The 18243-nt window shown below is 34.4% G+C and overlaps 1 protein-coding gene across 1 annotated transcript in view; it reads left to right on the forward strand.

Annotated features, from left to right (window-relative positions):
* Window positions 1-18243, forward strand: part of LOC145256176 (protein MON2 homolog) — a 1437553-nt gene that overhangs the window by 143716 nt on the left and 1275594 nt on the right. Inside the window, exons 14-16 of the mRNA XM_080114764.1 lie at window positions 3277-3458; window positions 6889-6973; window positions 11403-11605. Of these exons, the coding sequence (XP_079970890.1) occupies window positions 3277-3458; window positions 6889-6973; window positions 11403-11605 (470 nt within the window). The remainder of the gene's footprint in view (window positions 1-3276; window positions 3459-6888; window positions 6974-11402; window positions 11606-18243) is intronic.

Here is an 18243-nt window from a genome sequence, read left to right on the forward strand (position 1 = left end):
TATCTTTCCATCCTAAAAAAAATCCTTTAAAATTACCACTATTGCAGGTTTTCGAGGGTGCTGAAAACGAAAATGTTTCAAATTTCAGGAAACTAGTAGTTTCCCAGATATGAAGAGATTAGTTTAAAAAAAGTTGAGGATCACTTTTCCATATTAATTTGACGTAAAATGAACACATCCACTGCAAAAAAAACTTCTCCCTCTACATCATAGTCTTCAAATCCAATGTAACAAATACTTATCGTAAACTGTCATCAAAATTTGTTCATTCAATACATTGTTTTCAATGCTCTCATAATATACTTCATCCAACTGACAATTGAGGTTGCTCTCTCTAGAGTCTGTATTGGCCACACAAAAGCCGCTCATTCATTCCTGCTTGTGTGCAACTTGTCATGTGTCACATACAGTGAAATACTTTACGATAGAATGTGTTAACATGCAACAAAGATACTAAAAATGTTGGCACCATGAAGGAGTTTTTGATGCCAGGCTATCATGAAATGGAGTACTGTACATATATGGGAAGGAGCTGCTTAGACCACCCTATCCTGTCCTAGTAAAATTCAAAACTGGTTTTGAAACCTAGTTGGTGATGCTCTTTTTTTCTTCACTGCAACTGCAGAAGAGACGTTGCGAGCCTATCTATTTTCATTGCAAGTGCTCATTGTAACTTCAATCTATAGTCCCCTCCCTTTTCAAACTCGCACAAAAAAAAAACATGTATCTAGCTACAACAACCATCAACTCTATCTAAATGCAAATTCCATAAACAAAGCTTCTTTCCTCGAACTGGAACTCTGTTCCAGTGGCCTGCTTTCCAGCTGGTGACAATGTAAACAAGTTTTTGTTGAGCTCCCCCCCCACTTCCAAATAATCCATTTCTACCCTATTTTCACCAATAAGTATTGATACGCTATTGTGTTGGTGACTATCGTACACTCATTAACCCTTATCCTCGAGTGGCTTTCTGGTCATAAGTGGTGACCTCCATGTAAAAAAAAAAAAAAATAAATAATTTTTTTTTCTTTTTCTTTTTTTTTTTGCAAGAAAGACTCTACTCATCAAGGCTACAGAAGGATAAGGATTACTGAGTCGGTGAGACAACACTAATGAGTAGTGGTGTAAATTGGGTAGAATTTGATTAAGAGGATGACTCAACAAGAACTTGTTTGTATTGGACTTCAAAGCAACCATGTTGTAATCGATAGAAAAGAAGTCCTGTGGTATAGTTCCACAGGCAGGCAGTTCTAGGAAGAGAACTTTGCTAATAGAATTTGTGATTAGTTTTAGTCACAGATATATTTGAATATGGGAAATTGTTGATAGTGGTTGTAGCTAGATGAGTGTTCATTGTAAATGTTTTTTGTGCTTATAAAATAAAAAAAAAATAAAAAAATCCAATATTATGAGCCAAATAAACTGAAAACAAAATATGCAACACTGCAATGAAATGCTTTGGAGACAAGATGTATGGAAAAGACAAAAGGAAAAACGAATTAAACACAGTAATAAATTATCGAAAATGAGAGAATTACCGGTTTCCTTTGGGTAAAATTTTTCTGAAGATGTCCATTTATCTCAATGAAACGAGTGCATCACGTTTTTGATGGCGATGCCCCCCCTCCCCTCGTTTAATTTGTTTTTCCTTTTTTTTTATATACATTATATAGATACCCAAAAGAAATTAATATGCAAATGATTTACATACAAAATAAAAGCTATTAAGTACTAGAAAAATATTAAGAACCTCAGATACAAAGGTCCTGGATATGACCTTAAACTATATCCGATGGTGAGGCCCCAGTTTGCGGGCTTTGGGGAGTGTGGAGCCACCCTTTAAATATCATTGCTCCCAGGTCCACTCTGACCCGGAGTGATAGTACCTGTTAGGGTCCCAACTATGGGTTAAATAGAAACCGACTTGAAAAAAAAAACAAAAACAAATATATTCTATTAAAACATTTTTCTTCAAAATAACTGGATTCGGCATTAAATAACCTGAAAAGGGTTGATATGCCGTAAAGCAAAAACCAAACCAAACAAAACAAATCAAATGCAAAATCTTTTTACCAAAAAGAAAAAAAAATGGAGTTCACATTAAATGACCCTAAAGGGTTGAAATGCTGTAAAGCATTTAATCATTTATTCTGGATTGACTTTTAGATAAGTTAATTATTAATAAACTAGCAGGGAGACCTGACATTGATCAGGATTAAATGAGGATCAATGATCAATACTTTTATTGTCATTGAAATTGGTGAAAACTTTTTTTTTTGTTCCAAAATTGATTTCTTGATCTAGTCAGGGACTCACTACGATACACTGGTAGGAAGCTTCACCCCCCCCCTGCAGTGACTTAGTCCACAATATATTTTAGTCTACATTGCACTGTAGAGAACCTATTGTTGATTTTATAAAAGTTAAAGTTTAAAATGCAAAAGTGTTGGTTCAGTTGTGCTCTAAACAGAAACATTCATTTGAATGCACCCCTGTCTTATCAAAGAAGCTACTATTCATTTTATATGCTGGACCCTTTTGTTTGTGCGGTGATAAAATATCTCCAGTGCACTTGTGGTGTTAGGCTGTATAAGAGTGTTAACTTTGAAAATCTGGCTGTTCCTTCTTTAATCAGCCTTTTGTTGATTATTGATTGGGGACATTCCGATACAAAACCATCTAAGAAGACTCCCAGACACAGAAGATACATTTATGTGAAATTTAAATAATAATAGTCTATTTCATAGGGAACAAACTCGCACATACACACAATGCCTTCTAGCAAGGCACCCAGCGCTGCCTGGTTGTAAAATATGCATAAACATTAGATTTTAATTAAGATTTCTTAAGATAAACAGAAATGCTGTAGGTATTAAACATGAGTTAAATTCCTTGAGTCAAGTACTATAACCATTAGGCCAGCTTGACACTATCTTCCAAATGTATTTTCAAACCTACTTTAGGAAGCTGTCATTTAAACTATTCATTCATGCACATTCATAAAAGGATTAACAGATAAAAATCTGATGACCCCCCCCCTCCTCGATGTACCAATATTTCACTTTTGACCCCTTAGCATTCCTTTTTTCAGGATGAAAACTGAATAAAATGTTGTCCACAGATCAAAACTGTTCAGTATATAGGTTGAGAAGTGTTGTCACACATTCTCACTTTTATAGATATGCTAGTTAGAAATAATGAAAAAGCAAATTTCACATCCGATTCATTCTTGACCTTTTTAATCACCCACCGTTTTTATTCTTTTTATTATTATAGTTTAGAAATGCTGGATAAGATTGAACCACCTCCGATCTCCGATGGCTATGGTCTCTCTCTTGCTTTCCACTGCCTGATGGAGATTGTCAAAAGCGTTCAGTTTCTCATTGAAGGGGAGGCAGAGGAAGGCGGCAAAGATGAGATGGTCGAACAGAAAAAGAGTCCAACTACACCAACTGAAGGTAAGTTTTCACTAATTGCAAAAAATTTTTTTTTAAATACCAAAAAAAAAACAAAAAACACCTGTTGGAAGAACAGATATTGAAAGTAATTTTCTTTTTAATTTTTAAAACTTTATTTTTAGCAAAAGTATAAAATACCCCTTATCATATTCAGTTTAATGTCCATTTTACTTGCTTGTATGTCCATAAGCACTAGTGGTATAACGGATAAAATTTAGTAGTGAGGGGGTGGTGTAATGTATAAAATTCTTAGTATGAGGAGGCATTACAAAAGTAATGCCTCCTATTTTTATTCTGTCTGAATGGATTAGAAGGGATTGCAAATTACATCGTTATGATGACTGAACTTATGCACTTATAACCGGAAATGAGAATGGTGATGGCTATTTGAAAAATAAACTCTGGAGCACAAAAGGTTGCATGTTTTAATGGTACCATTCTAGTTTTCATAGCTCTTCAACTGTTTGATTTAAAAATATAATTAAGAGGCTTTACTTATAAAAATCAGTTTTAAGTGACACTCTTCTGGAGATTAAAGGTTTAATCCTTGGTCCAGCGATAAGAGGAATACAATTGTGAAATCTTAAGCAATTCACATTTCTACCCAATCATGGCTGACGATTGGAATTATTTAAATAGCTGCCATCTTAAAAAAGCAAGACATTTCTCTGCATTTGTATATGCAGTTATTTCCCTTTGCTTAAGACAAAATGAATATTAAAGGAAACAACAACAAAGGGGGAAAAACTATAATTTAAAAGGAGAAAAGAAAAATAAATTGACATTCAATACACTACGAGGCAACGCAAAGTAGATACAGCTAATTGTTTCTTTAAAATATAGGTGAATAGATATGCAGGACTGATGTAAACAAAGAAAATATGAAGATGAAAGCAATAAATCTAAGACATCATAAAACAAGATTGCAAAGTGTTTAGAATTTGATTTAGAATACTATAAAGTATGCAGAAATCTTTTCTTTTTTTTTTTTTAGGTAAAAATAGAAAAAAGTAAAAAAAGAAATATCTTGTGAAAGTTGATTGATGATTAATGTAAAATTATTGAACATTTCATTTGTTAACATTATTTTGGAAAATGTTAGATTTAAAAAAATGTTGCTATAATGCACTGAAGTGATATTACAAATTTTTTTCTAAGCTTTTTTTCCACCGAGTGTTGCTCTTTGTACTTTTGCCTTTTTTCTTTAACAAAAAAATTAATCAAATTTTAACTTTTGTTAAATTGTTGAAAGTTATATGTTGAAATATAATTAGTACAGTCTTGTTTGGTGATTAAATTATTAATTGAACAAATTGTTATAAAAATATAATTGTTTTATAGTGTAATGTGTTTTTATAAAATGATTGAATTTAAATAGCTTTCAAAACTGTCTTATAGATGAACGTTTGCTAAAAATTTTAAAGTCAGAAATGATTTTATATCCTATGGTTTAAGTATTGCAAAAGTTTAATTTTTTATGAAAGAAATTTAGGTTTATAGGAAGCAAAACAATGCAATGGATAGATTCAGATTGAAGTAATTTAAGATGAAACAGGTTATACAGTTTATTAATTGAATGTGCGCATGTATGTGTGTGTGTGTGTGTGTATATATATATATATATATATATATATATATATGTGTGTGTGTGTGTGTACAATTATTTATATATTGTTATATCAGCCTTTCTATGCATAACGGAAATTACACCAGTTCTCACTCTCTCTCTCTCTCTCTCTCTCTCTATATATATATATATATATATATATATATATATATATATAGAGAGAGAGAGAGAGTGAGAACTGGTGTAATTTCCGTATGTGTGTGTATATATATATATATATATATATATATATATATATATATATATATATATTTGTTTAATGGTAGCGGAATGGATTAGGTCTCCGCTAATCGAGCCAGAGATGTCTCGTGATACGGGGTTTGAATCGTTCGACTGGTAGTAATCGTGACACCCTGCACTGAAGATTCCTGAAAGGATGAAACACTAGTGTCTGTAGGTATTTAATTATTATAGTAAAAAATAATTATATATATATATATATATTAGTACCAGTAATATCTACACCGGTGAGAAGGAGCGACAGTACTCCACTGCCTAGCTGAGCACTAGTCAGTTATACCCATCTTCCTATCTTTTGTACCTGTGATGTTAATACGCTTCGTTTGTTAAACCAACCTCGACTTGATTTTCTTCTTTTACTATTGTTACGACACGTGTATATTACAATAAAAAAAATGCAAGCATGAAATGTAATATGGTTAAGATTTGAACATGGAAAAGTAAAAAGACTAGTTAAAACTGGAAAAAAAAAAGACAAGATATTCTAGTAAAAAAAAATATGATTTATAACTTAAAATATTGAAGCATCAAGAATTTAAAAAAAAATTCAATTTTACATTATATGATCAATTCTTAATACAGCAATATTTTAAGTTCATATTTTTTATGAGAATATCTTTTTTTTTCCAGTTTAAGCAACTAGTCCTTTTACTTTTCCAGATTTAAATCTTAACCATGTTAATTTTTCATGCTCACATTTTTCTATGTAATTTATAATTTTTCTAGGCTTTTACCTGTGAATTATTAGGACAGTAGAGCTGAGTAACAGATTGAGACAGTGGTGAATTATTAGCAACAGTTTTTTTTTTCATTTATTTATTTTTTTTTTTAAATTTAAAAATTTTTTTATTTTTTTTTTTAAATATATATCTTGTTACATCATCATCTCCGCCGTTCTCAGAAAATTAGAGGTGGCATAACAGATTTAGTTGCTATGGTTACTAACAGCCAATCAAAAAAAAAAAAACGTCTCTCTGTTCCTTACAGATTTTGAGAATTTTTTAACGCAGTAATTTTATTATAACATTCGTTTTACTCAATGAAAATTAAAAAACTTTTTTTCAAAATATAGCTGAGAAGGTTACCTATGGATTGTAAAAAATTGTTTGAAATTTGGTCGCAAAATGAGTGAAAACTCAGTGATTTCAGAATTTTTTCTACAGTGGACACCAACTTCCTTTGTCTTTTTTACTAAGCTCTAATCTGTCGAGTATGGTGTGTTGACTTCTTGGTGGGCAGAAGCTTCAATTATGTACTATAGAAGTTTGACCTGCAAAAATATTTTTCTTTGGCCGTGGAAGTATGGGGTGACCCGAATTAAATGCTACCCACCTATGAAATCATTAATAATAATGATAAAAAATACATAATCTTTTTTATAGTTTAACCATTTGTGGTACAAATAAATTCCAGTCTGTGCATGACTTGTCCACCAAGTTTTAATTATTAATGACCAACAGTCTTTGTTCTTTAATAAGTGACTAGACTGGATTGCTTTTTTTTTTCCCCCCTCCAATAATCGTTTCTTCAAAAGTAACTTTTTTGTGTTACTCATTACAACAGAACGAGAACAGAATCTACACTCTGAGCTGATCAACTCCTCTTGGTGCGGAATGTTGGCATCCCTCTCCTTGCTTCTTGACGCCAGGTAAGTGGTTTCCGCTTGTTGTCTAAAGAATATTAGCCATATAATCACTTGAAATCCCTCCGTTTTACTGTGTGTGTGTGTGTGGAGAAATATATATACATATATACTTATACTAGCAGGTCACCCGGCCGTTGCCTGGTTGTAAAATACACATAAATATTATATTTTAATTAATAGAAAATTCTTATTTATTATAAACATAAATACCATAGGTATTAAATGTAACATTAAATTCCTTTTTAAAAATAAAGTAAAAAAAACAAAACAAAACCGGAAAGAAACTGATATGTGGATGCAAATATCATGGTTTTCTAAATATTTCATTTCTCGTAAGTAAAAACAAATACTCGAGCTGAGATCAAAGATATATCATGTATTTAAAAAAAATTTTTTTTTTTTTTTATTAATGTTTAATACACATAATATAGTAATTTAATTAATATAGATTAAAGTCTGAGTTGTTTGAAGGCTATGTCGATGCAGTTTGTGGGGAAACATTGTGGACACAAGTTAGTTTGCCGAGGCTTTCCTTTGTATGTTTTTTTTATTTCCTATTTCCTTATTTCTAGAAGTCTGTCACAATCAAGCTGTGAAATCAATTTCCAGGATGGGAGTTGTAATGAATATCAAGCATTGTTATTTTATGTATATAAATGATTAATTATTTATGTGTACTTAGGAGTGGTATTCCCAAACTTTACTCAAGAATGTCTAGTTTTATTTATATATATATATATATATATATATGTGTGTGTGTGTGTCTCTAAACATTTAAACGATAAAGTCTTAAACCACTGGTCTCATAACAGTGGAATAAACAAGAAATAGTAATCATTAGGGCTGTGACAACAGCATATTTTTTTTCATTGTTTTGACTCTCGAATATATATCCGACACAGACACAGTAAATCAATCGGGAACCACATCACTATATAAAAGCATAAGATATATCGACGGATGCACACTAGAGTCAAAACAATGAAAAGAATATGCTGTTGTCCTAGCCCTAGACACCAAGGATGGTTTATAATAAGTAAAATCTTTAGGAGAGGCAATTGTTTTACCTTCCTAATTAAATATATTAAAAGAACAAGGCACAAAAACACAAAATCCTTTTTAAACAATAACAAGTTCTTTTAAGGCCGTCAAAGGTCAGTCAGTATCGTGTCATCCCCGGCTGGATAGCAGTTGTCTCAAATGAAGACCGTCAATGCTATAGAGAGGTGTCTGATGGACAGGCGACGAAAGAGGATAGATGTTGCTAGGCTGGTGGTCCGGATCTGACTGGCTGATGTTCCTTCCAGACTTTTAGGGAGCAGATGAATCAATGCACCCTGTTAGCTGATAGGTCAGCCTGAAGCCGGAGAACTCAGAGGGGTTGGGGCATTGATTCCCCAGAGAAAATAGTTCTCTGTGACTGCTACAAATCTTTGTTTGGATGGACGAATAACGCATACAGACATATGTTAGCAAGTTGAAATGCAAAGTGTTCATTTCAACTTACTGACATATTTCTATTTTTTTGCATGTGAAAATTCATTCATAGCTTGACGTGAGTGCTCTTTAAATCTTTATATGTTGATAGCTCAAACAGTGGAAACACAACTGAAACGCTAAATGTTTTGGTTTGGATTCTAGTTGATGGCATTGAAGCCATTTTTTTTTTCCTTAAATCGGTACTATTATAGTAGATACAATAAAATATTCCATACAGAATTGGCTCTGTAATAATATGTATGAAATCTGCATGAATTAAAATATATTTCAGCATATTATATGATACCCCCCTCTCGCTAGCTATTCAATTAATGACTTTAATTGTTTTATAATATTCTTCTGGAAAAAAAAAAAAAAAAGACGCCAGCCAAGTCTTGTGAACATACTGGCCATTTTGCCCTATTCAACACCCAGAAATAGCTGAAAGAAAATGTTGCAATAGAAATATTTTTATCTTTTATTTATTTGTATTTATTATTTTTTATTTATTTTTTTTTATTTTATTTTATTTTATTTTTTTTTTTAGAATATAGGTCTTGTTGTTATTATTAGAAAGATACTTTTGATGTTATATTTTTTAAATAAATGACTTTTGAAGACTCTGTACATATTTTTAGGATTTAAAGATTGTAGCAAAATGCAAGTCAACAGATGCATGCACAAAAATTTTTTTTTAGGAATAGGTATCTAAAGATTTAAGCAGTTCCAACTTCAAATGGATAAAGTTGGATTAAGTTTAGACTTTCACCGAAATATGCAAATAAAAAAAAGGCATTTTTCCATGCTAAACGACTATTTTTCAATCATTTATAGAAAGATCAATTTCCAACTTTATAAAACCGTTTTATATAAAATGGTCAAAATTGTCTTTTTTCTTTTTTTACTTCCACTCTTATGCTGTTCATTTATGCTAATTAGACATAGTCAGGCAGGAAAGATGTTAACATGAGAAAAGGGGGAAATCGGAGGGGGGGGGCTTTCATGTTATCTTGAGAGAAACATAATCGTTAATTAGAAGGGTCCATATCTTGCTTATTGCTGTCGTCTCGTCTGTAGGGAAGTAACTGGGAGTCAAAAAGAGCGGACAATCCTGACTTTTTTTTTTTTTACATAGGCATCACCACATTATCAAGGCCAAGAGGCCACTCAAGGATAAGGGTTAAAGAGTGTACAGTAGAAATTGGACAATATAGTAATCATTAGTAATGAAAATTTGATAAATTTGATAACTTATATGGAATGGCTCATCAAGAACTTATTTACGTTAGACTTGAAGACAGCCATATTGTAGTCAGCCGGAAAGCAGGAAAACGGAAGGCAATTCCACAGGCGTGCAGTTCTAAGAAAGAAGCTTTGTTCATGGAATCTACGTTTAGGTTTAGGCACAGATAAAGAGTGGGGGGAATTATTGATAGTGTTTACAGCTAGACGAGTGTTTCTTGTGAAAGTTTGGCGAGGGGGGACCATAGATTGAAGCTCAGTCGAACACTTTCCATGAAAATAACAATACATCAGAGACAAACTCGCAACATCTCTTCTGTGAGATAGAGGTTGCAAGGAAGAGAAAAGGACATCTCCTACGAGGCTACGAAGTCTATTTTGAACTCTATCAAGGCAGGCCAAGTCCTTTCTAGCAGCTTCTGCCCAGATGTGGCAACAGTATTCCATCCTTGGACGTACCTGGCTCTTATATAGATAGAGAATAGCATCAGCAGTGAGATATCTACTGGATCGATAGAAAGATCCCACCATTTTTCCTGCGGCCTTGGCAACAGATTTGATGTACATGTTCCATTTAAGATCAGGAGTAATGGTCAAGCCCAGAAGCTTGTCAAAACTTGAGGCCTCCTGAAGACGAGAGCCATTCATTTCAATTGATGCCAGATGTGGATCAGAATGTTGATGATGTAAAGAGAGAAGCTTGGTTTTAGATGCATTAAAAGTAACCAGCCACTCCTTACCCCATTGTACTACGTGCTCAAGATCAGAGGAGAGAGAATTGGAGAGAACTTGGTCGTTTACTGTCTTTGATGTGCTACCATAAATGGTAGTGTCGTCAGCATAGATGTCTACAAATGATGTAAGGATGTGATTTGGAAGATCATTAATGTAGATCAGGAAAAGAGTTGGGCCCAGGATGGATCCAGAAAATACTTAAATGAACGATAAAAAACAGTTTCTATTATTGAATAACTTAAAACAATAACTAAGATTTTTTTTTTATATTGGTGATCTTTGAAACCAACGCATTTCAGGTGAAAACATAAATGTATTTCAGTATCATGCCGAAATTAGAATCAATTCCAAAAATTACAAATGATCCAGTAGAAAATAATTACAAGTAAAAATGCACATTTTTGATTTTTAATGATTTATTGAGTTTTAACAATTTTTGATAGTAGTTTGCAAGATCCAAAGAAGGTAACTGCGATCGATAATTTGACTCAAGTGATTCTTGGCCTTGATAAGTGTTGTATCCATGCCAGCATCTTTAATCCAGATATCTAGGAATGTAATTGTGGCTGATTTTTTTTTTTTTTTTATTGAAAATACTTGTAGCATTTTTTTGTAATTTTTTGTAATTTATACTAATTTTGGCATGACACGTAAGTATGTAATGTTTTCACCTGAAATGCGTTGGTTTAAAAGATTACGAATATAAACAAACACAAATAATAATACATTCAATTTGTTTGGTTAAGTTTAAATTTTGCTAGTCTTGAAAATGATAATGAATTTTTGGATGCCTATTCCTAACAAGTTCCACTTTTGTTTCCTCTTAAATCCAAAGACAAAAATTCTTAGCTTTTCTAAGTTTTGATAATGTCGTAAATCAATAATGAACCCAACTTTACAGAAATAATTAAAAAAAAAAAAAAAAAAAAAAAAATTATCAAAATAAAACTCTAAAAAAATTTCTTTCTCTTTGCAGCACTGATGAAAGTGCCACTGAGTCTATCCTCAAGTCTCAACAGATCTATGCAAGTTTGTGTGGTCAGATGTCGATGAACACTGCCAGAGATGCATTCATCACGGCTCTGTGTAAAGCCTCTTTGCCACCTCACTATGCTCTTACTGTGCTTAATTCTACGCACTCAACTGGAGACTCTAACACAGCAGCTGCTTCACCAAAAGGTAAGAAACCCACAATTCTCTCCTTACACACACACACACACACACACACACACACACACACATCAAAAAAAAGGGGGGGGCTATATTGGATCAAGAGTTCTATAATGTTATTAAGATAGCACATCAAAAATCTAAATCTATAATCCATAAACTACAATATGAAATGTACATGACTAAGGGATTATATCCTAATATGGTCCTAAACTAAATCTGAAACGGCCTCAATTTAAGACCTATATGACAACTATTCCTGAGTGTTGGGGTCCCCTTTGTTGGGCTTGCTCGCTCCTGGGCGTTGTCAGGGTCCCCTTTGTTGTGCTTGCTCCGGGGCGTTGTCGGGGTCCCCTTTGTTGGGCTTGCTCCTGGGCGTTGTCGGAGTCCCTTTTGTTGGGCTTGCTCCTGGGCGTTGTCGGGGTCCACTTTGTTGTGCTTGCTCCTGGGCGTTGTCGGGGTCCCCTTTGTTGTGCTTGCTTCTGGGCGTTGTCGGGGTCCCCTTTGTTGGGCTTGCTTCTGGGCGTTGTCGGGGTCCCCTTTGTTGTGCTTGCTCCTGGGCGTTGTCGGGGTCCCCTTTGCCAGGCTTGCTCCTGGGCGTTGTCGGGGTCCCCTTTGTTGGTCTTGCTCGCTCCTGGGCGTTGTCGGGGACTCCTTTGTTGGGCTTGCTCCCTCCTGGGCATTGTCGGGGTCCCTTTTGTTGTGCTTGCTCCTGAGTGTTGTCGGGGTCCTCTTTGTTGTGCTTGCTCCTGGGCGTTGTCGGGGTCCTCTTTGTTGTGCTTGCTCCTGGGCGTTGTCGGGGTCCTCTTTGTTGTGCTTGCTCCTGGGCGTTGTCGGGGTCCTCTTTGTTTGGCTTGCTCGCTCCTGGGCGTAGTCGGGGTCCCCTTTGTTGGGCTTGCTCGCTCCTGGGCGTTGTCGGGGTCCCCTTTGTTGGGCTTGCTCGCTCCTGGGCGTTGTCGGGGACCCCTTTGTTGGGCTTGCTCGCTCCTGGGCGTTGTCGGGGACCCCTTTGTTGGGCTTGCTCGCTCCTGGGCGTTGTCGGGGACCCCTTTGTTGGGCTTGCTCGCTCCTGGGCGTTGTCGGGGACCCCTTTGTTGGGCTTGCTCGCTCCTGGGCGTTGTCGGGGACCCCTTTGTTGGGCTTGCTCGCCCCTGGGCGTTGTCGGGGTCCCCTTTGTTGTGCTTGCTCCTGGGCGTTGTCGGGGTCCCCTTTGTTGTGCTTGCTCCTGGGCGTTGTCGGGGTCCCCTTTGTTGTGCTTGCTCCTGGGCGTTGTCGGGGTCCCCTTCGTTATACTGAAGCAACACTCCCCCTAGGTGGATGGAATCAACTTCCTTTGAAGGAGGAACTTTCATGGGAGTATGAAATTCACAAGTGGTCCTCAGTTGCATATATATCCCCGTAAGGGAGATAATGATGTTAGGTTTTTGTAGCTCTTGCAGGAAGGTGTCAACGTCCTCCTACATACAGTGCCTGGTATTCTCAAATTGTTATCCATCTGGCCAGGCTCAATGTTGCTTGACCCAATTTGTTTATGCCATATATTTTATTTGAACCAAAATTTACATTGAAAACTTTAGTTTTTGTTTTCATAAAAAAAAAAAGAAGTTCATTCTTTGCCTCGTGTACACAGCATAGTCTCATCCAAATTCTTACAGATTTAATATATGTTCTGTTTTCCACTAGGCTAATTCTCCATGTCGATGAGACAATCTAGTTCAGAAGGGTACCCCTCCCCCTAAAAAACGAAAGCCCACCTGTTGGCCATTGGTGGCGATATGTGATGCTTTCATATTGCATCCTTGTGATTGAACCATTTTTCTATTTTGGCCCATACTTCGTCTTGACAGGATATCAGAGAGGCCTGATCTGATAAATCGCAAGGTCACATGACGTATCTGTAAGTTGATTCCCAACTTTATATCATATTCTCCAAAAATTCAAAACCTTATTTATACCTTCTATTTTTTTACCAAATAAATTCTAGAAGGTGGTGACTGAGGGTCAATCATGTTGAGAATAAAGATTGCCAAGGACTTAGTGTTTTTTGAGAGTAATGTCAATGATAGGATGCTTCTGAGAGTATTGTTTTCCAAGAGTAGTGCATTCTAAAGACAATATCTTTTGAGAATAAAAATAATTATCCCAATCTATAAAATTTAACAATTTTAATTTGCCATTGAATAACCTGTATCCACTATGACTATGCAATCCTTACAGCTACGTACCTAGAAAATGGAGCCATAAAATCTGACATAGTGATATGGGACAAGAAGAAGAAAGTAGCAACCTTAGTAGAAGTTAGTGTTCCTAATGATGCTTAGTTAAGCAGAGCTGAAAAGGAAAAGATTGCGAAATACCAAGGTCTTATGTATGATGGGAAAAAAAAGAAAGAGAAATCATAGAAAGATCTCTTATTCCAGTAGCAAATGGACTCGTGGCAAATATATCCGATGAACCAAGTGCAAAAGATTCAAATAATTGCACTTAAATGGATGATCAGAATCTTAAAGATCTCTCGGTTGAAATATCTTACTGGTTAAATGTTTGGCATCCAGTAGGATGCCCCATCTCCAGTTTGAACAAACTGATAAGAAAATAGAAATTAAAAAAAAAAAAAAAAAAACCTATAAAGAATCAATTTAGTTTTTCTTGGAAGTCTTGTTTATCTCGAGTGTTATATACTTCAGAATAATGTCATGCAATAAATCTACTGGTATGCAAATCCAGTGATTATCAGTCTTAGAAAATATTATTGGATGTAATATTTATATAAGACAATCCCAGTTTAATGAAAATTGCTCAATATATCAGATAGAGCAAATAAATCATAATTTAATAGTTTAAATTTTATGATGTGAAACGGTTAAATTTCAAATCTAGAATTTGTATTAAATGCAAGACAATACATTTCAATAAGTATATTTCCTTGACCTATAGGTTTTCGATGTTTACCCATCTCCCCAGAGGAAAATTGTTAGCAAATATTATAAATGGTTTATACTGAATTTGCTAAATGCAATAAACAGTTACATTATTCTGAAGTGTGTATGTATGTATGTATGTATATATATATATATATATATATATAGTGTGTCAGGTCATGTGCTACTGGTACCATGTAACCCAGTACTACTTGCCTCATGGTCGGGTCACCGGCGACTAAACTGGTTCCCCCACCAGACTTGTTTGGTGAGGAGGGCAGCTAGTCTCCCTGAAGGATTAAAAACAAGACCTTCCAAAGGGCGAATGAACTCTTTTTCTGGGTCAACGGCCAACTAGCACCGTGTATATTTGTGTGTGTGTATATGTGTATTGGGGTGGAGAGGGCTCCCGTAAGCCGTGGTGAAGGCAACCTTTCTAGGAGAAGCAAATCTCTGATTTAAAAAACCATAAAGCGGAAGACCATTACCCGCATTAAGCTGGTCTGCAGTTTAATTTGTTGCTGGCTATCTTGCTCTTGCTTGTTGCTGGATCTCAACATTTTGAACCGAGAGAGAGACTTAGCTGTCGTACAAAGTTAAGACTCTGTAACATCATATTTGTATAGATACTCCCTCAGGCATTTTGGCTCATGGATTTTAAATGTCTGAGGGAATGGCACTCGTCTGACAAGACGTTGCAATCATCATATATATATATATATATATATATATGCGTGTGCATTTTCTATACAAATAAATGTTAGTATCTACATAAAAAACTAAGTGTATTCATATGCAAAATTTCCCAGGGAAGAGAATGAAAATGGTCCCAAATCTCTACATATCCACTAAAGTAACTTGGAGTCAGAAATCCCTTAATTGCAAATCTAATACATGTATTTGAAGTCTTAAGTTTAAAACATGTATATAAAACGCTGATTTCTAGTTTTCTGAATTTCAACTTCTCACTATGTTAGGAAGTGAAGTGGGGACAGTAAAAGAAAAAAAAAAAAAAAGAAATATTACAAGCTTAGTGAAAAAGAAAATGTTCCTCAACCAATCTCAAGAGTTTCTACTCTTATCATTAATTAATACAAAGATGTTTATACTGAAAATACATTGTTTATTTTATTGGGTACGTAATTATGGCCGAAAGGTCTAAATGCTATTTTCAAAAGCTAAGTTCTCACATTTATGTTCATTTTTCCTCCGAATTCCATCTTCCTATTTTGTCGCTTTTTTGTCTGACACATTTTGAAATTTTAACTCGTGACAACTTGCTTCCTATTTCTGACCCCCTTCAAGGTCACCACATTCGTGTGTACCTATAATTAAACGGACTTTGTTAGTGTAATTAGATTAAATTAATTTGACATAATCACTTCATTATGTACTGCCTGTACATAGTCAGCGTTGTTGAGAAGTTTACGATATTTGATTTTTACTTAGTGGTTGCATTTAATTCTTAAAATGTAACTGTAACGTAAATAAATTTAAAAAAAGATTGTTATGTACTTGATGGATTATATGTCTAACAAACATATCTGTGTTGAATAATAATTTCCATTTCATAGCCAATGAATATAAATGGTGAATGCAGTGAAGTGTGTAGTACTAAAATAATTATAGGGTTGAAAAGAATATGTAATCAATTAAATCTATTGGAATTTTCCATTTAAAAATTTTTTTATTTAAAGAACATGCACAAAAAGTTCCTTAATTTGCTAACTAGGCAGACATCAATATAGATTTGTGAGGTGACTTGCTATTTAGGTTTAACTTAGAAAATCTTGACTAAATTTTATTTTTGACGAGTGTATACCTTTCAAAACTGAAGGTAAAAAAATTATACTTCTTCGTTCTTTGCATTAAATATTTTAATTGCTTGAATTAAAAAAAAACAAAAAAACATCTCAAACTGGAAAGCTTAAAAAAGAAAAATATATCGATTGTATAGAAGAAAGAAAAAATATATCAATTGGTATAGAAGGAAGGGTAGGTAAGAAAAAGAATCTCATTTTTTTTTTTTTTTTTTTTTTTTCGAAATTCATTTCAGATGACGGAGACAGTTGTCTGACTTGGTATTTGTTTTCTTCTATTTGAAATGTTTGCGTCTGAAACATTGTTTTCTACTTGTGTTTGTTCTGAGGAAGAATATTTCTTAGGAGTGTGGAAAGGATGTATGTGTGCTGGAAAACTGTTGATTGATCTTTCAACATTCAGGTTGTTTGTTTAGTAAGTTGCTTTAAGCCATGATTAGAAGTTTTATTCAAACTATTGACACAGCTTGACAAGTTATAACTTTAATCTTGAAAATAACCTTGGATTAATTCCTTATAGTGCTTTACTAAAACAATTATTACCTTTTTATTTATCGCACCTTCGACACGGACGCTAACTGACCTCCGCGTCATCGTTGAAATCAGACTGTCAGAGAGAGAGAGAAGAAAACGTATGCGTGATTGTGTGTAACAACCACTATGATTATTTACTATAAGTGTCCTAAGACATTATTCTTGCATAAGTAAAATATTAACTTGCTTATGGGCAACATAGAACTAAAGAGACTTGTTCGTATTATTATGATTCTTCAGACTACTGTTTTCATCTTTTAGTATTATTTTCACAACGTTTTGGTCGATGTAACCTCCAACCTTCTTCAGGTTTATCTTGTTAAATTCGGGAACATTTCTATTGAACGCCAGATGAAATTTTGACTGGAACCCTTTATTTACATAATGAGGGATAAAAATTATGAGCAGAAACTCGCTATGGAGCCAGCAAGCAAGCAAGCAAGCAACAGAAGATAAAATGTTTTAAAAGATACAGCTTACTTTGTAGGCTTGTATATAATGATGCCTTTCATCTGTTTTCACTTGTGAAGTAATCCAGTTCTGCTTACAGTTAATGTCGGTTGTAAAGAGATAAAATAGGTTGTTTCAGGGTCTTCCTCTTCTTAGATTTTTTTTCCCCCGTAGACTTGTATAGAATGGTGTCTATCATTGTTATCTTGGGTATTTCATTTCATTTATTAGTCTTGTGTATAATCATGTTCTTTTTTGCAGGGGTATTTCATAGCGCCCCCAGATAATATCGGGTCATCAGGAGAGAATATGCACAATTTCGAGGCCTTCTTCATCTCTACAGCTTGTTTGCATATCGCCCCCCCCTCCCGTCACTGATGCAACGTCCAATTATCTGGATTGCATATGAATAATCTACTCAATACAATAAAAAAAAAAATGACGTTTGATGATTAAGCAGTTCCTGTTACATTTAAATGTTCAGACTGCATGTATTCGTGAAGTTATAAATATCGAAGAAAAATAATAAAATTAGAATAAATATATATATCTATGATATAAATCTCACCTGTCTGTTTAAATGTATGTATGTATTTATGTATATATGTCTGCCTAAAACTTTTGATAGAGGCGACGGATTTTCATGAAATTAGTACTGTTTTGAAGCTCGACCGTTCAGATGGCAAATATCGAAAAATTGACACAAACATTAATTCCTTCACCCTCAACTGGCCACTTTTCTACAAAGAGGGGTCGCTTTTGTCGCTGATATTTTTGAAAGTGATCCCCTCTTTTCGATTGACTAGCCTTAATTTAAGCATTCGTCACTTCCGTTTTGGTGATGGGCGTAAATCACATAGATTCCACTTAAAATTTTTTTTTTTTTTCTGGTTGAGCCTGACTGCCTACTACGACTTTCTTT

The sequence above is a fragment of the Euprymna scolopes genome, chromosome 32 (genome assembly GCF_053919585.1).
Source record: "Euprymna scolopes isolate OS-2025 chromosome 32, ASM5391958v1, whole genome shotgun sequence".
Classification (NCBI taxonomy): domain Eukaryota; kingdom Metazoa; phylum Mollusca; class Cephalopoda; order Sepiida; family Sepiolidae; genus Euprymna; species Euprymna scolopes.